Source organism: Lepidothrix coronata, unplaced genomic scaffold (assembly GCF_001604755.1).
Source record: "Lepidothrix coronata isolate B3197 unplaced genomic scaffold, Lepidothrix_coronata-1.0 Scaffold58, whole genome shotgun sequence".
NCBI lineage: Eukaryota > Metazoa > Chordata > Aves > Passeriformes > Pipridae > Lepidothrix > Lepidothrix coronata.
This window is the reverse complement of record NW_016690238.1, coordinates 2,072,152-2,094,924: the sequence shown is the minus strand read 5'-3', so window position 1 is coordinate 2,094,924 and position 22,773 is coordinate 2,072,152. Positions and strand designations below refer to the sequence as shown.

General features: G+C 54.6%; 3 protein-coding genes across 5 annotated transcripts; 1 reads left to right on the top strand and 2 right to left on the bottom strand.

The window, feature by feature from the left end:
- The first annotated feature begins 9 nt into the window (after window positions 1-9).
- MAN2C1 (mannosidase alpha class 2C member 1) lies at window positions 10-10,787 on the top strand. 2 transcript variants are annotated; one of them, XM_017817016.1, is made up of 26 exons: window positions 10-116; window positions 503-628; window positions 1,191-1,314; window positions 1,544-1,614; window positions 1,750-1,927; window positions 2,397-2,586; window positions 2,912-3,018; window positions 3,172-3,282; window positions 3,647-3,739; window positions 3,862-3,978; window positions 4,437-4,532; window positions 4,816-4,961; window positions 5,420-5,543; window positions 5,729-5,850; window positions 6,392-6,477; window positions 6,950-7,120; window positions 7,404-7,486; window positions 7,657-7,751; window positions 7,877-7,981; window positions 8,173-8,329; window positions 8,633-8,776; window positions 8,871-8,980; window positions 9,504-9,583; window positions 9,698-9,843; window positions 10,019-10,122; window positions 10,207-10,787. In XM_017817016.1, exons 1-26 carry the CDS (start codon window positions 25-27, stop codon window positions 10,322-10,324), a joined length of 3,096 nt encoding a protein of 1,031 aa, XP_017672505.1. In that variant the 5' UTR covers window positions 10-24; the 3' UTR covers window positions 10,325-10,787. The 2 variants fall into 2 exon arrangements, with proteins under 2 accessions (XP_017672505.1, XP_017672506.1); XM_017817017.1 differs by lacking the exon at window positions 10,207-10,787 and having other exon boundaries at window positions 9,698-9,847.
- A 254-nt stretch (window positions 10,788-11,041) lies between these two features.
- NEIL1 (nei like DNA glycosylase 1) lies at window positions 11,042-14,575 on the bottom strand. The gene is made up of 9 exons (XM_017816752.1): window positions 14,148-14,575; window positions 13,932-14,051; window positions 13,693-13,771; window positions 13,085-13,184; window positions 12,815-12,939; window positions 12,350-12,377; window positions 11,936-12,009; window positions 11,558-11,777; window positions 11,042-11,390 (listed from the first exon to the last, which is right to left on the bottom strand). Exons 1-9 carry the CDS (start codon window positions 14,573-14,575, stop codon window positions 11,371-11,373), a joined length of 1,194 nt encoding a protein of 397 aa, XP_017672241.1. The 3' UTR covers window positions 11,042-11,370.
- A 209-nt stretch (window positions 14,576-14,784) lies between these two features.
- COMMD4 (COMM domain containing 4) lies at window positions 14,785-16,576 on the bottom strand. Of its 2 annotated transcripts, XM_017816746.1 has the most exons (8): window positions 16,504-16,576; window positions 16,355-16,426; window positions 16,206-16,271; window positions 15,921-15,960; window positions 15,682-15,801; window positions 15,362-15,442; window positions 15,083-15,259; window positions 14,785-14,971 (listed from the first exon to the last, which is right to left on the bottom strand). In XM_017816746.1, exons 1-8 carry the CDS (start codon window positions 16,504-16,506, stop codon window positions 14,931-14,933), a joined length of 600 nt encoding a protein of 199 aa, XP_017672235.1. In that variant the 5' UTR covers window positions 16,507-16,576; the 3' UTR covers window positions 14,785-14,930. The 2 variants fall into 2 exon arrangements, with proteins under 2 accessions (XP_017672235.1, XP_017672236.1); XM_017816747.1 differs by lacking the exon at window positions 16,355-16,426 and having other exon boundaries at window positions 16,504-16,566.
- Window positions 16,577-22,773: the final 6,197 nt, after the last annotated feature.

Below are 22,773 nucleotides of genomic sequence, written 5' to 3'. Positions count from 1 at the left end.
AGGGCGGGCCCCGCCGCAGCCGCCATGGCCGCGCCCCGCCACAGGCGCACGGCGCTGGAGCGCGTCGAGAAGTTCGTCTCCGACACCTACTTCACCGACTGCAACCTGCGGGGCAGGTGGGCGGCGGGGAGGCCTCTCCGCTCCTCCTCCTCCGGGGCACCCCCGGGGCGCTGGTGGGCGGCCGGGCCAGCTCGCGTGTGTCCCTTTTTGGGGGGGGAGCACCCTGCCCTCGGGCGCTGCCGGGGCTCGGGGGGCTCGGTGAACACACACCGAGGGAACAAATCGCACACAGAAAACACACACCCCGGACAGCCACGGCACAGCCCTCCCCGCTCCGCCAGCCGCTCTAACACGGCGCTTCATTACTCTGTGATTTGTTAATCACCCTCTGTTGAGGGTGTTGAGTAGCAGCTGGGGAAAACAGGGTGCTCCCTGTCCCACCCTCGGGCTCGCCCTTGAGGGACTGACCATACTAATATGTCCTGGCCATCTTCGACCTCAGGCTTTTTGGGGACCGCTGTCCACCGACATCGCTCTCCTGCTTCCAGACTCCGCGGCGCATCTCTTACGATGAGGCTGTTGTGGGGGAATTCAGGCCGGCTGCAGTGGGAGAGTCCTTCGGGCCCACGTGAGTACAGGATTTCGGTGGTGCTGTGACCGTGGTGGGGTTGGAGCTCATGTCTCCTGTGTGTGTGAGTCCTCACGAGTTCTTAATGGTGAAGAAAGGAGGTGATAATCCTTTTCCCCCTGGGTGTTCGAAGGTGTCTGCCCAGAAGCCCTTAGGGAGATTTCATAAGGAAACAGCCCAAGATGTGTCAGTTTCCCAGGAGAGTGAAGAGCCCAGTTTACGGATCCTTTCTGCTGAGAGCTGTTTGTGATCATGGTTGTGTCCCTGATGCTTAGGTGGGGGATGTTTGCTTTGTCAGGTTTGGGAGATTTTTATCCCAGCATTGGTCAGACAAGATGCCAGTGACTGTTTCTCTGGGGTTCCAGAGAGGCATAGATTAAATCAGGTCTGTACGGACAGGTGGCATTGTTGTGTTTGAATCCCATCAAACTCATGGGCTGCCCTCACTCAGCTTTCTCCTTGGAGGCTCTAAGGAAGCTCTCCAAGGAAGCTTTCTCTAAGGAGGCTCTCCCTGGGGAGAAAGTCACATCGTGGGCTGAGGTTGCTACTTGCTCTCTTCCAGGTGGGAGACATGCTGGTTTAAGGTGGAGCTGAGCATCCCCCTGGCATGGGCAGGGCGGGAAGTGCACTTTGTCTGGGAGAGCGATGGGGAGGCCATGGTGTGGCGAGATGCCCAGCCTGTCCAGGTAAGGAGGCATGGATCAGGGATGTGCCAGATGCCCTGCTACGTACAGAATGGTGACTTTTTACGTCCCTGCTGTGCTGTGTGGTGGTGCCTGCAGGGTTTATGTTGCTGCTGGGGCAGCAGCAGCTTCTGTGGTGATTGTTCTTGTGGGAATCGTTATCCCACACCATATGGGACCAGACCCCTCCATCCAGCTGGACTTTGGTTGAATGTGCCATCTTCCTGTGCAGGGATTGACTAAGGAAGGTGAGAAGACCAGCTACATCCTGACAAGCAGCCTGAAAGAGTCAGAGCCCCACAGGTGGGTGGTCAGTCGAGCTCCTCGCCGCTGGGTGAGCTTGGTATTGTTGGAAGACAGGAGGCCGGGGTGAGACATCCTCATCTGTGTCCTGGTGCTTGTGACCTGCTTGCTGATGGTTTCCTTTTGGTCCCACAGCCTGACACTGTACGTGGAGCTGGCCTGCAATGGGCTCTTTGGAGCTGGCAAGGGCAGCATGATTGCCCCTCCCGACCCAGACAGGAGGGTCACCCTGAACAAGGCTGAGCTGGTCATCTTCAACAGAGATGTCTACGAACTGCTGGTAGATCTGGAAATACTGCTGGACATGGCCCGGGTATGGGAGCTCCTTCTCTTCCCTTCTCTCACCCTTTCCATAACTTCATTGTATCTCCTCCTCCTGCTCTTCCATGACCTGAGACCCTGAAGGAGAATATGTTTGCTGCTTCTGCTTTAGCACAGTTGACTCTGTCTAGACTTGATGATCCTTGTGGGTTCCTTCTAACTGAGGATATTCTAGAATAGGGGAGAACTGAACAGAGGGAAGCCATAGGTGTTTTTTCATCCACTTTCTGCTCCAAAGCAGGATCTGTTAACCAGAGTCCCCTGGAATGTGCATATGTATAACTTGGATTTAGAAGGCATGTGAGAAAAGGCACAAGACTGTGTTTGTGAAGCAGGGACATGGTGTTTACCTGGTACCACTGGCTGAGACAGATGCTGGAAGGAGGTACCAGGTTCTCCCTGAGGCAGGTGATGAGCTGATACAGTGGCCTGAGTAAAACTGTTATGCCTCCCAACCCCAGCTTCTCGGGGAGGAAAACCAGAGGAGTTTCCAGGCACTGTACACTGCCAACCAGATGGTCAATGTGTGTGATGTTATGGACCCCTCCACCTTCCCTGCTGCCCGTGACCTGGCTGCGGCCATCTTCAGCCAGAGGAACGGCGAGAGCCAGCACACCATCCATGCCATGGGGCACTGCCACATTGACTCTGGTGAGAGCAGCACACACTCCCTCTTCGCTCACATGGAGGCCAGGGCATGCTGCCCAAGGGGAGAGTGGGCTGCCCTTGGGCTTCAGGCACTGGATACCATGCCCTGAGGCACACAGCTGATTTTTCACGGAGGCAGGGGAGCGTGAGGTGCCCTTTGGAGCACTGATGGGGCTGGGGATGAGGGATGAATTATAGACTGCTGTCTTCCATCTGTTGGGCTTCACCCCGCGATTTATTGTCCCAGGAGGGGTTTCAGAGGGGTTCTAGCTCCAGGAGGAGCTTGTGTTGAGTAATAACTATGGTGGGGCCATGCCTGTCCCTGCAGCCTGGCTGTGGCCCTATGAGGAGACCATCCGTAAGTGTGCTCGGAGCTGGGTCACCGTGGTCCGCCTGATGGAGCGCAATCCAGAGCTCACCTTTGCCTGCTCCCAGGTCAGTGATCTCTCTCTGGAGACCTCTCCTCTGCTCATGGCATGTTGCTTCTCCAGCAAAAAGAGATGGGGGGGATGACCAGAAGTGTTGCAGAGAGGAGGGACCTGGGTGTGGAGTGGTAGAGAGCTGAGGCTGATCTCTGTTCTCTGGCAGGCGCAGCAGTTTGAGTGGGTGCGGAGCTGGTACCCTGGGCTCTATGCACAGATTCTGGACTTCGTGGCCAAGGGGCAGTTCATTCCTGTTGGAGGCACCTGGGTGGAAATGGTGAGTAGCACGGTGAGCCTGGCTTGCCGAATCCCCTCTGTGCCATCCTTCTGGGACTGGGCCTGGAACTGGAGGGGACAGCAGAGCCTTTGCTGAGCCTGTCTGGTTGGTGATGGTCTCCAAGCCTAGGAGCAGCAGCTGAAGTGTCTAACCTAGCAAAAATACGATCCTTCTCCCATATCATTCTCTGAGAAAGGATCTTTGCACTCAGTGAGCTGTGTTCCTCCGTTTTCCCTCTGCTGAGCTCTCTTCAGTTCCTCCCTGTGATCTCCAGATCAGGTGGATGGGAATGGGGGGGTCTTACAAGACCTCCCCTTCCCCAGTGCCTGGCTTTCCTCACAGACTCCCTGTGCCTTTCCCCCAGGATGGGAACCTGCCCAGTGGGGAGTCCATGGTGCGGCAGTTCCTCCAGGGACAGCAGTTCTTCCAGGAGCAGTTTGGCCGAATCTGCACGGAGGTACTTGTTCTTTTCCAGCACACCTTCCTTGCACACCATCTCCTTTCACTTCTTGCTGTGTATGAGGTTCACCTGACTCATGTGTTTCTCTCTCCCTCTGCTCCTGTTTCTTCTCCTCCCAGTTCTGGCTGCCGGACACGTTTGGATACTCAGCCCAGCTGCCCCAGCTGATGCGTGGCTGTGGGATTCAGCGGTTCCTCACACAGAAGCTCAGCTGGAACCTTGTGAATACCTTCCCGGTGAGCTGTGCATCCCTTCTTTCCAGGGGATGGATGTGTGCATGCTGGAGTCTTCTGCAGGGCTGGACCTGTCGGTTCCACAGTCCTTCAGCTCAGCTGACACAGGCTCTGCTTCCAGAAGGCACCAGTTTTTGGTGGGAGCAATGTCCTGTCAGACTTCAGGGGAGGAAAAGGTCATGGTTAGAGATTCCAGGTGGGCCCCTGGCCTGTAAATTCCTTCTGCTTCCAGACAAGGAGCTGTGACTTGTGTGCAGGTCCAACAGACAGCAAAGCCAGCCTCTCCCTGCTGTACCCTGCCCTTGTGGCATTCCCTGTCCTCGTGCAACTGTCTCCTTACACTGATCCGTCAGGACATTCTGCAGCTTCATGGAGAGAAACTAAAGGCCCAGTTTTAATCCTCAGGGGGCTCTGGAATGTCTGTCCCCTGTGTACCACATTGTCCTTTCCCTCCCCTCCAGTATCACACCTTCTTCTGGGAAGGCATTGACGGTTCCCGAGTCCTGACCCATTTCCCTCCTGGTGACTCCTATGGGATGCATGGGCTTGTGGAGGAGGTGAGTGAGACCTGCATGTGAAGTTGCCAGCCCCTTGGAGCCTCCTGGGAGAGGGCACTGCCTGGAAAGGGAGGGTGATAGCTGGCAGCATTGTTGGACAAAGGCCATTTGGGTGCCTGGCAGTTGATTGCCTGGTTCCGAGATGTGCCTGTGCCTGATTTTGGCAGTTTGGGCCAGGGAGAAGGGGCAGGACTGGGCTTTGCACCCTAAAGGCTGACCTGGCTTTCTTGTGGGAGCTGGGGATGGGCGCCAGGGGATTGCAGCTGCCCAAAAATCTCTCCAGGTGCTGAAGACAGTGAAGAACAACAAGGACAAAGGATGTGTGAACCACAGCGCGTTCCTCTTCGGCTTTGGAGATGGAGGAGGGGGCCCCACACAGAAAATGCTGGATAGAATGAAGAGAATGAGTGACACAGATGGGCTGCCAAGGTGAGAGGAAAGCTCCTCTCTCCTGGCAGGAGCACTGGCTTTGGGCCAGGCCCGGCTTTCAGCAGTGCCAAAAGAAAGGGAGCAGGGCAGAGAGACAGGCAAGCAGAGGGCTGGGAAGGATTTTCATGGGTCTCTGTATCATCAAGAGCTGTAAGAACAGGTACATAGGGTAGGCATGGACTGCTTATGAGCCCTCAGTAGAGTCATGGGTTGAGTGTCCAGCACAGCAGCTGTGCCTGGCAGTCAGTCCCTGTCTGGAGAATGTCCACAGGAGAGGTTCAGGGGTCCCAGGAGAGCAGGAGGGGGGTAGGAGAAGGGTGAGGGGAATACTGTGTATAGTTGTATTGAAGTTTCTGAGGCCTTGGTTCCAGGAGCGTCAACTTTCCAGATGGGATGCAACATTAGCCATGTCCCAGGCTTCTCCCTGGCTCATCACTGTACCTGTGTCTCTCCCACAGGGTGCAGATCTCAACTCCTGACCAGCTCTTTTCTGTCCTGGAGAAGGAGTCATCACAGCTGTGCACCTGGGTGGGAGAGCTCTTCCTCGAGCTGCACAATGGCACGTACACCACCCAGGCCCAGGTGAGGGTCCCCACGCTCAGGCCATGCAAATTCGTGACACCTACAAGTAACCAACCTTCCTGCACTGGAGCTGGGTTTCTGCTGCTGATGTGAGAGATCTGCTCCCAGCTACCCATTTCCTGATGCTCAAGAAATACATATATTTATATATATATATATAAGAATATATATATTCTTTATACCAGATAAAGAAGGGGAATCGAGAGTGTGAGAGGATACTCCATGACGTCGAAGTGCTCAGCACCCTGGCTGTGGCACAGGACAGTGTGTTCCAGTACCCTGCCAACCAGCTGCAGCGGCTCTGGAGGTGAGGGAGTGAGTACAGGGGCATTGCTGGTGCTGGGAGAGGATTCAGTACTGCAGCAGTCTATGTAGCTTACCTACCACTGTCTGTAACCCCTTCCATAAACTGATCAGGGATCCACCTGGAAAGCGTTCGGTGGTTTGCTTGATTCTCCCATTGGAAGATAACTTCAAACCCTCACTACTCTGCTGTCTGAAAGCTTCATTTCCAACCTAAGCTTGTTCCTCCCCAGTTTTGACATGTCTGAACTTGTACAACAACATATCTGGTAGCCTTAGGGGATAAAAAGAAATAGCTCGTACTCCCCATGGTTGTACTTTACTAAGATGACAGTTGACAAGCCCTAACATAAAGGGATTTAAAGGATGCTATGGAAAAAATCCTTTTCTCTGAAGTGTTGGCTAATGGGAGTATAAGGAACAGTTATTAAGTTAGTCTGGCTTGCAAACAGGGCTCTTGTTTGAGAGAAGAACTTTCTGGTTTGTTCTAAGCCAGAACAAATACGGTGCTCTCGCATCCTCTCCTGGGTTCTGCTCTCTTTTAGGTTATTGCTACTCAACCAGTTCCATGATGTCCTGCCAGGCAGCTGTATCCAGCTCGTGGTTGAGGATGCCCTGCAATACTACACAGGTGAGCAGAAGTTTGGCTAGGAGGGCACTTCATGCCAGAGCACACTGGGTCCTGCCTGGTGGGGCTGCAGTGGTTTCAATCTTGGACTACCAGGGCAAGCCTGTGCAGATATATGTCTGAAATAGTGTTAAATTAGCAGGGGAGCCAAGGGATTGAAAACCATCCCAATTTATTGACTTCTCTGCTTGCTGTTGGCATGCCAGGGTAGACCTCCACGAAGGTTTGCTCCTGCCTGCTCATGGGTGCTTGCAGGAGCTTAGTTAACCAGAATTTTCCAGCTGAGCTGCCATAGCTCGTCGTAATCTTGTAATAACAAAGTTAAGAATAATTATACACTTGAATTACTCACTAATAGATAATAATAATTAATGATAATTAGTAATTGTAGCTTGGCAGGCGATAAAGTGTGTGTGCATTGCACAGGAGCGCCAGAAGCTCTCTCAGATCCAACTTAGGCCCTTTTGTTGTACAGAGATCCGCAGGATTGGTGCTGAGCTGCAGGAGGAGGCTGTGCAGTCCCTGTGCAGGGATCTGCTGCAGCCCAAGGCAGGGAGCACCAAAAGCACCCTTGTGTTGAACACTTTGCCCTGGGAACGCACCGAGGTGATCTCCAGGCCTGGGCCAGATGGAACAGAGACTTTGGGTATGTCTGACCTGGGATAACTCTTGTATCAGAATTTCTTACAGGGGCAGAGTCAGCTAACAAGGGAATACTCTGCCTCTCCCTGCCCTGGGGAGGGCTTTACTGGCTGTTCAAACTCTTCTTTAGACAACTTGAAATGGAATAAAGTCCCCTGAAGTATGGAGGAAGAAGAGGAGGGTATGAGAGGAGGTAGTAGGTCTGATGTGAGAGCGCTAGGGCAGCACAGTGTGACTTAGGTTTCAGTCTGGGGCTGATGTTGGAATAGAACCTCTTTGCTTTCCAGCTCTCGTGACAGTCCCCAGCATGGGCTATGCTCTAGTGAGGGAGCCATTGCTGCCCTCTCAGCCTGTGTCAGTGAGGAAGCAGGTAAGCACAAGGCAGTTTGCTTCAGATCCATGTTCCCTGTGTCAAAGGTTGATTGGGGAGAAATCTAAGGAATCCAGCATCCAGCAAATCCACATAGTAAATTTGCAACTGAGGCACTCAGCTCCTGCAGTTGTGGGTCTGTGACACCTGTTTTCTGTCCTTTTTCCAAGGTGGATGGCTCCATTACCATGGAGAATGGGGTGATTGCTGTCTGCCTGGACATGATGGGACACCTGACCTCACTTCGGCTGCTGGACTCCGAGAGGTCTGTGTCACCCAGTCACTGGCCCTGGGCTCCTCAAACCTCTCCCAGGATGACTTCTCACTGTACACTCTTGTCCACTGCCAGCCCTTCTGATGCTGCTGTTTCTCTGTTCCACTTTCTTTCAGAGAGTCAGTCCCAGAGGGCTGCCATGCGAACCAGTTTGCACTCTTTGATGATGTTCCCCTCTACTGGGATGCCTGGGATGTGATGGATTATCACTTGGAAACCAGGTAGAGGGAGCAGTGCAAGCAGCACTTGGATTTTGGCTTTGCCCTAAGATTCTTGCCTCCCTGTCAGTCCTAGCTGTAAGAGAGCATTCACTCTGGAGAAGTGAGTGCCTCCTATGTGGGAGGCTGGACTGGGATTTGGGAACCTGGATCTACTATGCTGAGACTATCTCTGCCTTCATTCTTTTGTCTAGGAAGCCAGTGACCACGCTGCTGAAGCCTCTGGAAATCACCCTGGCTGGGGGCCTGCGGGGAAGTGTGAGGTTCTCCCTGCAGGTCGGGAAAAGCAGCACCTTAACCCAGGAGATCATCCTGGATGCCACGTGCCCATACCTCCGCTTCCTGACCCAGGTTTGGCCCGTGGCTGCTGCGTGATACCAACATCCTGTGTGGCAGGAATTACATTCCCCCTCCTGTTTTCTTCCCTGGAACCCCCCCCACTGCCTGTCCTCCTCTGCCTTAAGGGAAGGCAGCCTGAGGGTGGGGGGAGGTCCCGAGGGACAAGAAGAATTCACCCTGGTGTTGAGACTCTGGTGTGGTTTTACTGTAGCTTATGTTGGCTGTGTGCAAGCCAGCTGCTGCACACCAGGGAAGGAAAAGTGTGGTTTCTGCCTGTCAGACCCCATGGTGATGCCCTTCTGCTCCCACATTTAGGTTGAGTGGAAGGAGGCTCACAAGTTCCTGAAGGTGGAGTTCCCTGTGCAGGTCCGGAGCACAAACGCCACCTACGAGATCCAGTTTGGACACGTGCAGCGGCCAACACACTGGAACACATCCTGGGACTGGGCTCGGTTCGAGGTGAGAGGGATGGTGGCCTGGTCCCAGCACCGAGCTGCTCCTGCTCCTGGCAGTGGCTCTCTGTAGTGAGCCCATCCCTTGGTACCTGCTGCAGGTGTGGGCTCACAAGTGGATGGATCTCTCTGAGCACGGCTTCGGGGTGGCTCTGCTGAACGACTGCAAATATGGGGCATCAGCCCACAGGAACGTCCTCAGCCTCTCTCTGTGAGTTACAGATGGATGAGGGGGGAGCTGCTGCAGGTGCTTTGTCTTGTGAGCTGTCTCTTGGAAGTCGAGGCAACACCTGATCCTAAATGACCTTAGTTAATGGGTGTCTGTTGTCTGAGAATTTGGCTGACTTGCATTATAACTAATTCCTGTGAGCTATGCTCATAGATAATTCAGGAGAGATCAGATTTTTCTGTTGCTGACCAGAACATACCCCAAGAGGGAAGGCTTAATGAGAGGGAAGGAACAGCAGTGTTAATGTTACAAGTGCATACCAAGCTAAAAGAAACTGTATAGCTCAGTTTGACTCTGTCAGCCACAATTTTCACAGGAAGACACCCAAGCTTTTTAAGCTTCTGGGACTGTCCAGGGTCTGTTTGCTGTTGCATGTTTGCTTCCACCCCTGGGCCCAGCTTCAAGGTAGCGAGGGGAGCAGCTGTCACAGTGCTCCTCTGGCTCTACTCTGTGTGGCAGTGGGTGCTGCCAAGACACCAGTCTCACTAACATCTCGTTGCCTTAGGCTGAGAGCACCCAAGTCCCCTGATTCCACAGCAGACATTGGGCACCACCAGTTCACCTACGCTGTGATGCCTCACCGGGGTGAGTGACAGGCCCTGTAGGAACACACAGGGTGGGGGATGCACCAGTGAACCTTGGGGTGAGTGTGTCTCTGACCGTGCTTGCCGAGGCTGGACAGAGGTTCTTGTGATGCAGGTTCCTTCCAGGAGGCTGGTGTCATTCAGCGTGCCTACAACTTGAATTTCCCCCTCCACGCGGTCCCGGCCAGCTCTGCCCAGTGCCCAGCCTGGAGTGCCTTTTCTGTCAGCTCACCTGCCATCGTGCTGGAGACCGTCAAGCAGGCAGGTGCCAGGGAGGGGGGGGAGGGCAGAGGGGGTTAAGGTGCTGTTGTCAAGCATGGCTTGCTCTTTCCTCCACACTGAGTGGCGGTTAGGCTCAGCTGAGCAGAACAACGTGGGTTGGAGAGGCTGTGCCTGTCTCATTTGTCTGAACTCCCACCTGCACTGTCCCCCAAAGGCTGAGGGCAGACCTGAAGCCGTGGTGGTTCGGCTCTACGAGGCGTATGGCAGCACGGTTACTGCCTGGCTCCAGACCTCCCTCCCCGTTAAGGAGGCGATGCTGTAAGTCCATGGTCCATGCCAAAGGGCTGGGTGTGCATGGGGATGGAGATCAGTGCCTTCAGCCTCATGTGCTTTCCTCCTCAGCTGCGACCTCCTGGAGCGACCAGCTGCACAGGGCACCCTGCCCCTGGGGCAGCAGGGCTTGAGGCTCTCCTTCACACCCTTCTGCGTGCTCTCTGTCCTCTTGGTCTTGAGCCAGTGACACCATCCACCGCTCTGGCTGATGCTGCAGCAGCCTGGACCAACACTGTGAGCTCAAATCACAGCCTGAGCCTTCCTCGATCCCAAGAGCTGTACAAGACAGCAGTTCCAGAGCAGGGCAGTGTCCCCGTGTCCCACACCCATCCATCAGAGAGCAGCGCTTGAGAACAACCGTGTTCCTCAGGGAAGGAGGACAGTTGCCCACTGCCCAAGCAGGGTAGGTGGGCTTGAGTGCTGAGCTCGCTGAAGTGTGGATAAGGATGTGGACAGACTGGTGGCCCTGCATGGGCTCTGCTTCAGCCCCAGGGCCTTGGGGAGTAGCAGTTTCCACAGTGGCTCCTGTGTCTGAGCCTTAATCTTGTCTAGCAGTGACTATAAAAAACACACTCTACTCCTTCCCCCCTTCCTCTGCCTGCCCCTTGCACTGCCCTTGCAGATGGAGAACACAAATAAATAAGAGAATTACATCAAGCTCCAGCCTGTTTTCTTAACTTTTTTCCAGGTAACTGCACTGACCTGCCTCCTTCCAGCTGCTTTGTTGTAGCTGCTGCTCCCTTAGTGTCCTCCTCAGCAGGATCTCACTACTCATGGAACTGGGGAGGCAGAGCTTATCTTTACTTTAGGGGAGGTGAGGTAGAGGGGAAGCCTGCTACAGCCCCTTGGGGAAGAGGCTGGGCACAGAGGGGTTATCCTTCGCATGAAAAGGCGTGCACAGTGATTTCTACACAAAATATTTTATTATTTAGTCAGCTAAAAACAGTGATTGGAGCAGCAGCCAGAAAGGGAAGAGAGAACCCAGTTTTAGGCAGAGGGAAGAGTCAGAGTGCAGCACAATGTAAGGTCTTGGCTCTTCTTCCCCTCTAATGCCTCTGGACAGCAGGAAAATACCCCACCACCAAGCCCAGCTTCTCTCTCACGCACTGGCAGGATGCAACAGTAGCAAGCAGCTGTGAGCACAGGTACAGAGAAGCTCCATTTCCCCCAAGCCCTCCCTGAGCTTCTCCTGGGCCACTAAATGTCCCTCAAGAGGTGGGCAGTGGGCAGCACTCACATGACAGAGACTGCAGCTGAAAAACAGAGAGGGAAAGGAGGAGTCAGAGGGTGAGGGAGTGTCTGGCTCTGCCCCACTGGCTCCTCTCCTGCCATCTGGCACCCCTCAGTCCCTTTGATACAACTGAGCACTCCCACAGCCCCCACCTGTGCACCTGAAAGCCACAGGGGCTGCCAGCCTCACCTCTGCCCCTGCGTGCAGACATCCGGCGGCTTCTTCTGGTGTTGAGAAGCACCTCTGGCTCAGGCAAGGCTGGAGCAGGGGTCCCTCTCCTCCTCCGGCGAGCACGTCCCTTCCTCGGCCCATCAGCCTCCTCCTCCTCCTCCTCCCCTTCCTCCTTCTCATCTGACTTTTGGGGGGTTGCTGCAGCCCTGGGGCGCCTTTTCAAGGCGCGTGAGGTGACCTGGGCGGACATCAGAGCTGCGGCTTAGCAGGAGAAGCGTGCTTGGAGCACCACAGAGGATGAGAAGCTCCATATGGGATCACCACCATGAATTCAGGAGCAGCCTGAGCAAGGTTAGGGGGAACAGGACAGCCAGACACAACCACAAAGCTGCTTACCTTAGGGGTCAGTGCCTCAGGGTCTGCCTTCAGCTGAGCGCGCTTTTTGCGGGGCATCTTCTGGTGCTTCTGCCCTGCATGAGAGGACATGCCCAGGTCAGGGGGAGTGAGGGACATGCTTGCAGGGATGCTGTCCTGGGTGATGTGAGCTGAGCACTGAGAAACTGCAGGACGAAAAACCATCCTGCCAGTGCAACAGCTGTGCCCAAGCAGGTTGGGATGCCGGTAGGAAGCCCCGGGGAAAATGGGCTCTGTCCCTTGGTGCCAACGGCTGTCACAGGCCTGTCAGCACCCCAGGGAGAGGGGCTTTGCTCCTGCCTGTGCCCTTGTGCTATACAGAAAAGACAGGGCTGCCCAGTGTCCAGCCCTCCCAGAGCAACAGTGGGTCCCACGGGCGGGAGAGAGGACACTCACCTGTGGGAGCCATGGGACCAGGCTCTCCCTGCAAGGAAGGGACAGAGCATTGACTGGGGTGCAGTCATTCTGCAGGCAGCAGCAGCAGAATCCCTGCCCCTTCTCTCTCTCGCAGTGATAGGGAAAGGGCCACATTTCTCTGGGAAGCCAGGAGAGTCAGGCTTGCTCTGCCTGCCCTGTGCACTGGGGACTCTCCTGTCAGTCCTGTTCCTGCAAGGCCACAGACACAGGGCACAGGAGGGAGGAACAGGGCTCCAGACCTCATTCCCTCCATCTGCTCCAGACTGCCCACCATCCCTTGGCCAGCTGGCCATCACACAGAGGGTCCTGGTCACCTCCATGCCCAGCAGCTTGGTGGAGAGGGAGATCTCCAGCCACACAGTGTAATGTTTGGGAGTCTCAGCAAGCAGAAAATGGGCTGGAGGTGTGGTTTGGGAGCCCCAGGGAGTGACCCCAGGCACCTACCTGGAACCATATGGTCCTGCCGTTGCGGTCACGCAGGGAGCTCATGCCAGGCACCAAGTAACACTGCAGCCAGTTCTTGAAGGTGGCGTAGTTATCCGAGTGCTCAGGGTCCAAAAGGTGCTTCTCTAGGAAGGGAGAAAGGACAGAATTAGAGCAGAAGCCATGACCATGGTGTCAGGATGCCCTCCCAAACCTCCTGATGCCGGGAATGCAAAGCCCCAGCCTCTCCCAGCTGTCCCTGTTCCCCAGCATCCTGTCCTGTTGCCTCACCTGCCGTGATGACCTCCATGGGCACGGTGTGGCACAGCTCCAGGAGATCTGGGTTCTTCCTCATCAGCTTCACCTTCTTGCTCAGTGTCAGGGAAGGATCCTGCAAGGGTGGAGAAGGGGAGGAAAGTCACCTGCCAGCTACTTCTGCCTCCTCGGGGTCTCTCCTCTCCAACAGCAGCCAAATTCTTTGTCTTTTGCCCTCCTGAGGATGAGTTGCCACACTCTCCATACATGCCAGCCCTGAGCTCACCCCACTGTGGGCTTCCAGTTTAGCTACAAAGACATGAAAGAGGGCTAACACACACAAACATCAGCAATTTTAAAAACACCCCTCAGGTCATGTAGTTTGTCTTCAGGCTTCTTTAAAATAGTCACTTTAAAAGTTCACGAGAACAGCTTTAGGCTTTACTACAGCCTTCTTGGAGATTTCAAGCTTGCAAGGTGTTTGTTTCAATTATCTTTTCTTCTTCACCCACCCCAAAAATATTCATAGACTTCTTGAAGGCAGAAGCTGGGCACAGCTCGTCCTGCAGGGCCACAGGCAACCAAAGCCCTGGTACGACATCTGCCACCTTCTGATCCTGTGAAAGCAACCTGGTATTCCTCACCTTCTTCCTCCTCTCCTGCTTCTGATCCTTCAGGGCCTCCAGCACAGTCCGAGCCTTTTCAAAGGGAGGGATCTTCAACCTGAAAGAGTTACACACAAGCCTGAGCCCTGGGTTCTGGCACTGTCCACATCTACCAGGTGAGGAGGCACAGCCAGCTTAGCCAAAGAGCCATCGAGCTCCAGCAAACTCTTGGAGACCAAACCTCCATGGCAGGTCAGCGGATGCTCAACCCACTTTACCTGTACAGGATCTCAGCACGCAGGTAATTCCCAATTCCATTGAAATACTTCTGGTTTAAGAGGGCTTCACAGATGGGCTTGTCAAAAGCCTTGTCATCCAGATTCCTCAGCACGTTCTCCCTGCAACACAGCACGGGGCAACAAGAGTCACCGGGGCATGTCTGTGCAGGAAAGGCAGCCAAACCCAACCAGGGGGCATTCCTCCAGGGCGCTCACCTGAAAGCCTGGTACTCGGAGACGACGCAGGGCCCGCGCTCCTGCTGCCAGGCGTCCCCCAGGCGCCAGGACCCGAACCGGCGGGCGTCCACGAAGCAGAGGGCCCGCGGGGGGCTCTCGCGGGTCAGGAAGCGGAGGTGGGCATGGCGGGGCAGCTCGGCGGCTGGGCACAGCCGGAACGACCCCGACATGCCGAAACGAAACACGAGGTCCTGCGGCGGGGGGGCGGCGGCGGGGTCCAGCGCGCTCAGCGTCAGCCGCAGCTCCTTACCCCGGGCAAGGGCCGAGATGCGGTAGGCCTCGCTGCGGAACGGCACCTCGGGGCCGCGGCCCACCGCCGAGCGCTCCACGCCGCCCGCGAACACCAGCCCGCCGCACACGCCGTTGATGAAGCACCCGGCGAGGTGCAGCTCCGGGCACTCGGGCATCGCCGCCACCGCACCGCGGAGCCGCCACCGCGCTGCCGCCGGCAGCTCCCACTGCGCCCGCCCGCCCCCATTGGCTGCGCGGCGGGCGGTGCGCGCTCCCATTGGCTGCGCGGCGGGCGGGGCGCGCTCCCATTGGCTGCGCGGTGATGCCGGAGCTTGTAGTCCTGCCGGGCGGCCCCGCCGCGGGGAGACACAGAACGGCACAGCTCGGCTTTGTCACCGGGACTTTATTGAAGCTACCCCGAGGGTCCCCAGAAGCCAGGAGAGCAGGGAAAAATCCCCCTTCCCAGCCAGAAGCACCAGATCCGACCTAGCAACTCGGTGCCCGTGACTCCCACCATGGGAGGCTGGCTCCTCAGAGAAGGGTGTTCATCAGGGTCTGGGCTTGCTTCAGCTCTGCAGAGAGAGGATGGAGCTGGGGGGGAGCCGCTACATCCCCAGCAGCATCCCCCCCAGCATCCCCCACAGCCCTGGAGGTCCTTGCTGCCACCCATCCTCCAGCCTCACCTGCCAGCAGCACTCGGAACTTGTCAGCTGAGAGGGTCACAGAGACAGCCGTCGTTCTCCCGCACTCCCTGTTCTGCACGTTGAACGTCAAATGCACCAGGGGCTCGTTGACCTCCTGCAGCTCGCTGGAGCTGAGGGTGTAATCCACCCGCCAGCGCACCAAGCCCAGCTGGCTCACTGGGGTGGGTAGTGGGGGTGGTGTCAGCACCCTGGCTCACTCCAGCAGGGTGACTGCCACCAACACTCAAAACCCTGTTAAGACCCAACCATCCCACTCACATCGCAGGCTACAGGCCCTGAGGCTGTCCTGGAGGGAGCTCTGCTTCTCCTCGTAGGAACGACACAAGCCGCTGGCATGCTCTGCTCGTGAGGAGAAACAGGACAAGAACCCCCCTGCTCACACCAGCCCTGCAGTTACCAAACCCCACCAAAGCACCTGAGGAGCCTCTGGGGATGGATGGCGCAGCAGGGAGGTGATGGAGAACAGCACGGTTTCCACCCTGCCCTGCATCTGAGCGTGAAGGCAGCAGTGCTGGGAACTGCGTTGGGCACATCCCACCAGGTCTGGCCCCTGGTGCCACACTGAGGGTCCCCCCTACCTTTGGGCAGCCCCAGCTGCTGCAGCTCACTTGACAGGGACTCGCTGTCTACATTGTGCTTGGCTGCACTGGAGAGAATGAAGCCGAGGACAGCGATGGTCGCCTTCACGTCCCCTGACTCTGCGGATGGGATGGAGGGTGAGCTCTGCCACCTTGGGAAGGCAACTCCAGCCGAATCGCTGCCCAGCCCCAGAGTGGGGCTCCACAGGGGGATCCCAGTAAGGACAGCCAGTGCTCACCTAACTTTGCGTCCGAGGTCAGCTTCAGGACCTTCTCATACTGCGGGAGAGCAGAGCATCACAGTAAACACCAGGTAACACACTCACTACCAACATTAATACTCATAATTTTTACCTTAATATTAATACTAATAACATTTAATATTCATAGTATTCCTACTAGCAGTGGCTGGTAGCATTCTTATTGCAGAGGCTGCACGAAGAATATGAAATTAATTAATATTGCTGATTATGCCACTGCAGTGTTGAAACACTTGGCCTCCACCGCGGTAGCCCCGCACTCACCTCCATGGGCTCCCCCAGGAGGTCCCGCAGCACCTGGGCACAGATCAGCTTCAGCTTCACCGAGGACTGCGGGGAATAAGGAGGGTGAGCAGCGGGCCCGGGGCGGGCAGGGGGCGGGCAGGGGAACGCGGGGGGCGCGGGCACTTAACGATTTTAGCCAGGGTGCTGATCTCGGCCAGCACCCAGTCGGGGCAGTCCAGGTCCCCGCAGAAGCGGAACCGCTGCGGGGGGAGAGGCGGTCAGAGCCCGCCGCGGGGCCGCTGCGCCTCCCCCCTCTCCCCGCCGACCCCCTCCCCACCATGTCGCCGCCGTTCCGCGGTGCCGGTTCCTCCGCAGATCCCGCCTTCCCGACCCGGAACCGCTCCCGGGCCGAAGAACGCTCCGCCCTTCCCCGGCCCCCGCCCCGGGTGCCCGCGGGGGCTCCGCGAGTGGCTCCGGGGGGGCCTTGGGGAAGGGACCCGAGAGCGCGGCGAGACCCCGGGGCGGGGCAGGGGACGGAGCTCCCGGGAACGGGACCCGAGGCGGCGGTGGATCCGCGGGAGGGGCCCCTTTGACACGCCCCTCGCCCCGACAGCGGGAGCACCTCCCGCTCCCCACGGCCGCAGCCCCGCTCAGTGGTGGGGTTCAGTTCTGGATCCTGACTCCGTGAGACCGAAGGTTGTGATGGTTCGTAGAGCTGAGAAGGAAACTATAGATACCGGGGCTGTGGTGCAGTTCAATGGATGCAGCTGAAGGCGGAGCCAGCAGCAGCTTTCTCATCTGACGCTTCTCCGAGAGTTACTTTTGCCAGATGTTTGCGTTTTTGTTGCTGGATTCTGCAAAAGTGAAAAAATATATTAGCACATATAATTGGGAAGGAGTGCGTGTTGCCACTCGAGCGTGCTGCAAGTAAAAGTTTGCACATGAACGGGGAAGGACATTTTTTTGTACGAGAAGTGGTTGGACCTTTCAGACTCCCATGAGACCGAAAAAGTGCACAATGCTACGTATAGCGGAGATGGAAATTGTGTGCAGTTTTCAGGCTGCAAGGAAAACCAACTGCCACTTGATTGTTGTGCAAATACAAGCCTGCAAATGGAAGGGACGGTCAGCGAAGTCTTTCTGATTTCTGGCACGATTTCTTTGAGAGCAGTAGAGGACGTTTTGAACTTTGGATCTTCGCATTCGTCGGTTTTGAGGTAACCATGGTCCCTTTTACGCCTTTTTCTCGTGCACGGGGCCATCTAGTGGACGTTCCCCCCGTATCGCCGTTTAAGAGCTCCTGTAGATGGCCCTGTGTACGCACAAACCAGCCCAAAGTGCTGCTCCAAAGGTGACAACGTCCTCTCACTGGTCTCAGACTAAATGTGTCAGGACAAAAAGGTTCTGGCTGACCTTTCCCGTTCATGTGCAAACTCTTATTTGCACCACGCTCGAGTGGCAACACGCACTCCTTCCCAATTATATGTGCTAATGCATTTTTTCACTCTCTCAGAATCCAGCAACAAAATCGAAAACGTCCAGCAAAAACGTCCAGCAAAAACACAACTCACAAAAATGCTAGGAGAGAAAGCTCTTGCTGTCTCCACCTTCAGCTGCACCCACTGAACTGCACCTCACATGCCAGTATCTGCACCTTCTATGTACCCTCATAATCCTTCAGTGTCACAGAGTCAGGATCCAAAACTGAACCCCACCACTAAGTGCTCAGACACTAAAAGGACCAGGACAAAAAGCCCAACAGCTTGGCTTTTACATTCCCCTTCTAGAGATTTAACAGCTCTAACCGGTAGCACTGTATATTAGGAAAAGCAATTAAATTCACCAAGCCCACCAAATGTGAGGATCCAAAAATCGTTTCCATGCCACAGAGAGCAACTAAGACCCCACATCTCAGAAGAAATGTGACTCCCCCACCTCAGAATAGAAACCATCCAGGGACTGATCCCATATGAAGGTACCAGAACACCATTACTGGGCATTACACCTCCCCAGTACAGTATATAATCTATACATCAAGACTGGAAATAGCTTTATGTGGCCCAAAATAAAAGGACTGCCAAATATTACAGAGATCACCTCTGAAATGTGGAGACAACCTGACATTGTGAGGTTGCTCCCCCACAAAAGATGCCAGACAGAAAACCTGTGGCTGTCTCTTTCATTTCCTGGACACCCAATTATTATTGCAGGACGATGTGCTTTCATTCTTAAGGAAGAGCACTGTTATCCTTTTTCAGAAGGTTAGTTCCAAAAATTTGATACCACCTCCATACTGGCAAGTGTCAGGGGATTGCTCCCACACAAAATGTGCTAGGACAACAAGCTGCTCCTGGCTGCTGCAGCCTGTCATCTGCCCCTGAAGCATTGAGCCTACCTGCCTTCCTCCCCAACCTTGCCTTTTTTTTGCTATGCCTGACTATCCCTTGCACTGCATTGCCTTGCCTACCCTTCTCCTGCCTGGCTTTGAATAGCCTATACCTCCCTTACCTCGCCTTTCATTGCCTACCTCTCACTTGCCTTGCCTTCCAGACCCATCTCTTGCCTTGCCCACAAATCCCTTGCATTGCCTTGCCCTGACTACCCCTCCCTTGGCTTGCATTGCCTTGCACACCAATCTATTCCTTGACTTGCCTACCCCTTTCTTGCCTGGCCTTGCCTTGCCTTGTCTTCCTCTCCTCTGACTTGCATTGCCTTGCCTTACTGACCGCTCCGTGTCCTTCCTTTCATTTCCCACCCCTCCTTCACCTCACCTTACCTTGCCTACCCCTCTCTTGCCTTGCCTTTCATTGCCTACTTCTCACCTACCTTGCCTTGCCCTGACTACCACTCCTTTGCTTGCATTGCTTTCCATACCTATCCCCTTCCTTCACTTGTCTGCCCCTTTCTTGCCCTGCCTTGCCTTGCTTACACCTCCCTCCCCCTGCCTTGCCTACTCATCTCTCCACTTGACTTGCCGCCTTCTCTCCTGCCTTGTTTACCCATCCTACTGCTTCCTGGCCTTCCCTTACCTACCACTCCCTTCCCTTTTCTTGCCTTCCCCTCACTGGTCTTGCTTTGCCTTGCCTACCCCTCCCTTACCTTGCTGTGAGGAGGAAGGGCTTGAAAGTGGAAGATCTGTTTTTCTTTAGTTGTTTTCACTCAAGATAAGTTTGCAGCTGCAGATGCTAAGAATATTGTTTCAGCGTGGGAATTTTCACACTGTTTCCTTTGGGTTGTTTTATGTCTGTTGAGAGAAATGTAATTCTCTCAAGGAAGATAACGGTGTTGTTACAAACTTAGCATTCTTTCCTGCAGGCTTTGAGGGAAGGAATAGGAGAGAGAAAGTTTTGAACTGTAAAAACAGCTGAGTGACCCGTGGCTACGGGGAAAGCTGGGGACTGGGGAGGTCATGATGGTCACTCCCCACATTTTGGGATGGCCCAGCCCTGAGCACTGGAGCCCTGTGGCTGCTTTCCTAGCCATGGTGGCTCCACCGGAGTTACAGATCGAAATGGATGATGCAGCAGCAGTTGCTTCACAGACAATTGAATCATCTGTGCATGAATTACTGTGGAAAGCGGCACGTAAATCTGCTCCCAAGTTAGTGGGGAGGTGTGCTGGTTTAAAAGTAAACAGCCAGGAGAAACGAACCTAACTCAAGAGAGATTACAAGTCAGAGTTACGATTTACTAAAAAGATTACAATAAACGCAATGATACAGATAAAAGACTGGTTTTAACCCCCGGAGACAGATGTATAACCCCACACCCTGGGACAAGAACAGAAGGGTGTTCATTAGTCCCTGTGCTGAGCACCACGTGGCCCCCCTGGGTGCAAAGTAACAGGAAAGGAAACCTGTTGGTCCAGATGATGGTCACAGTCCTGTTGGAGTGATGGTCACAGTCTTGTCCAGAGTGGATGTGGCAGTGGCAGTCCTGGTGGAGTTCTGGTCCTCCTCTGGATCCGAAGAGTGGTAGTAGAAGCCCCAGGTGGTAGAAGTCCCATGGAGTGAGGGAAGGAGACCCTTCATCTTCTAGTTGTGGGGGCTTTGAGGGCTATGGTGGCTGTGAGGGCTATGGGGCTGTAAGAGCTGCAGGGGCTCTAAGGGGTGAGGGCTATGGAAGCTGTGAGAGCTATAGGGGCTTTGAGGGGCTGTGAGAGCTGTGGTTATGAGGGCTACGTAGATTGTGAGGGCTATAGGAGATATGTAGGCTATGGGGCTTGTGAGGGCTATGGGATTTTTGATGGCTGGGAGGGCTGTAGGGGCTCTAAGGGCTATGGGGGTTATGGGGGCTGTGAGGAGTTATGGGGCTTTGAGGTCTTTGAGATCTGGGGGAATATGGGGTGTGTGAGGGATATAGGGGATATTAGGGACTGTGAGCACTACTTGTTCTGTGATGGCTATTAAGGCTGTGAGGGCTATGGGGGCTGTGAGGACTATCAGTTGTAGCAGGATGCTCTGCCTTGGAATGTGGTCAAGCAACTTGAACAATACCCTATTTGCAAGACTATCAGTGGTGGACTGAGAGAGGGCATCATGTGCTGGTTTTTGTTGTTGAATTATGCTAAAACTAGTCTGGCTCATCAACTCCAAATTAACATCCTGATAGTGAGGCAAAGATTTGGCAGACAAGCTGCTAAACTGACCTGGAGACATACGACTGACAGTCAATCACTTTATACTATTTCTATAGTCCAGTCCACTTTCATACAGTAGGTTCTTCTAACATAACCCTTCTTGGAGTCATGTGGAGATTTTGGAGTGTGGAGATTTTCCCCTTGAGTAGAGGATGCTCCTCGAGGTTACTCCTCAAGGCTGATTGAAAGAGATATGCCCACAGTCATTGATATGGGTGAGTTACATCAATCTCCACTTAATAATAATTTCTCTTTTTTTTTTTGCTAGCTTTAATATCATTGTTTTAATATAATTGCTTTGATATAGTGCACCGTATCCTATCCTGTATTATACTAGTAGTTTTAGCTTCTATACTGTTCAGTAAATAATTTGGATTAAGATCTTTTGTCTAATCATTTTTCATAATAAATAATTCATTTTATATAAATATATCTGATTTGCCATCTTTAATCCTGGGGAACAGAGTTGTACAAAGGTTCCATCACACCTCTGTAATTCTTTAGACTTAAATGGTTGACAGAGTCTGGGGCTAAACTGGATTCAGCTGCACCCAGGCTCTTCTCTGAGAAGGAGTTTAGAAAGCAACGGGGTCCTTTCTGCACCTCGTGACTCAAGGGGAGGGCTTCTCTAACAAACACGGACTGAAGTTCCCACTCCAGCATGGGTCTGTGAGAGCTACGGGGTCACAGAATATGCTGATTTGGAAGGGACCCACAAGGATCATTGAGTCCAACTCTTAGCTCTCCACAGGACATCCCCAAGAGTCGCAGCATGTGCCTGAGAGCATTATTCGAATGCTTTTTGAACTGTCAGGCTACTGCTCACTACTACCAGCTACTGAGTCTGTTCCCTGCCTCTGTTGGCTGCTCTCAGGTGGTCAGAGAGGAGTCCTTGCTCACCCCACCTGCTTGCCTTGCTTGTGCAAACTGTCTGTGCCATGCCCTCGGTGCTGTGCCACACCCCTGTTTGCCCACTTCTGTTTGCTCGCTCCAGTTCATCGCATTCCCTAGAGCCGTTTACATCTCCTTCGGATGTCACTGGCACAGCCCCCTCCTTGCCTGGTTCGCTGCCAAGGTTTTCTGGGTCCTATGAGACTCGGGGATGCTGCTCAAGTGTACCTGAGCTCAGGAACCCCCCGATACAGCTCAATCTAACCCCCACCCCCAGACTTACCTCAGGCATTGCTGCCACCACTGCCACCTCAGAGACTGGTCTGTGAGGGCTATAGGTCTGTGAGGGCTGATAGGGCAATGGGGATGATGAGGGCTAGGGCACTTGTGAGGACTGAGATGACTGTGGGGGCTGTGCCCTCAAAGCTCTCGAGGCCCCTGTAGACCTCACAGACCCCATAACCCTCACAGCCCCAACTGATCCCACAGTCCCCACAGCCCTCACAGATCACATAGTTCCCATAGCCCTCACATCCCCCATGGCCTCCAGAAGCCACATCATCCTCACAGCCCCCACAGTTCTCACAGCCCTTAAAATCCCCCTAGCCCTCAAAGACCCCTCAAAGACCCCATAGCCCCCACAGACCCCATAGCCCTCACAGACTTCAGTCACTGAGGCAGCAGCAGCAACAACTGAGGTAGGTCCAGGGTTTGAGGGCTAGATCGAGCTTTGCAGGGGGTTTCCTGAGCTCAGGGACACTCGAGCAGCAGCCCTGACCCTCCTCAGGACGTGGAAGCTCTCTGAGCAGCCAACCAGGAGAGGAAGGAGCAGCACAGGAGCTTCCGAGGGAGATTTAAACAATTCTAGGGAGCGTGACGAACAGCGGGCAAACAGAAGCAGGCAAACTGGGGCATGGCACAGCATTAAGGGCATGGCCTGGCACTGAGGGCATGGCAGTTTGCCCAGCAGTTGGTGCAGGCAGGGCAAGCAGCTGGGGCGAGCAGAAAGGGCTCTTCTCTACCACCTGGGAGCAGACAACAGGGGCAGCAAACAGACTCAGTAGCTGGTAGTTGTAGG

What these genes read in the sequence shown, in the direction of transcription:
- NEIL1 (XM_017816752.1), bottom strand. Translation starts at nt 14,575, where the DNA reads ATGCCCGAGTGCCCGGAGCTGCACCTCGCCGGGTGCTTCATCAACGGC. An exon ending in TCCGAGTACCAGGCTTTCAG is followed by an intron (nt 14,052 to 14,147) that starts GTGAGCGCCCTG and finishes GCTGTGTTGCAG; the next exon opens with GGAGAACGTGCTGAGGAATC. An exon ending in AGCAGGAGAGGAGGAAGAAG is followed by an intron (nt 13,185 to 13,692) that starts GTGAGGAATACC and finishes CCACCCTTGCAG; the next exon opens with GATCCTTCCCTGACACTGAG.
- COMMD4 (XM_017816746.1), bottom strand. An exon ending in TCAGCACCCTGGCTAAAATC is followed by an intron (nt 16,272 to 16,354) that starts GTTAAGTGCCCG and finishes TATTCCCCGCAG; the next exon opens with TCCTCGGTGAAGCTGAAGCT. An exon ending in GCAGCTGGGGCTGCCCAAAG is followed by an intron (nt 15,443 to 15,681) that starts GTAGGGGGGACC and finishes CCTCACGAGCAG; the next exon opens with AGCATGCCAGCGGCTTGTGT.
- MAN2C1 (XM_017817016.1), top strand. Translation starts at nt 25, where the DNA reads ATGGCCGCGCCCCGCCACAGGCGCACGGCGCTGGAGCGCGTCGAGAAG. An exon ending in TTGGCCGAATCTGCACGGAG is followed by an intron (nt 3,740 to 3,861) that starts GTACTTGTTCTT and finishes TTCTCCTCCCAG; the next exon opens with TTCTGGCTGCCGGACACGTT. An exon ending in CTGTGTCAGTGAGGAAGCAG is followed by an intron (nt 7,487 to 7,656) that starts GTAAGCACAAGG and finishes CCTTTTTCCAAG; the next exon opens with GTGGATGGCTCCATTACCAT.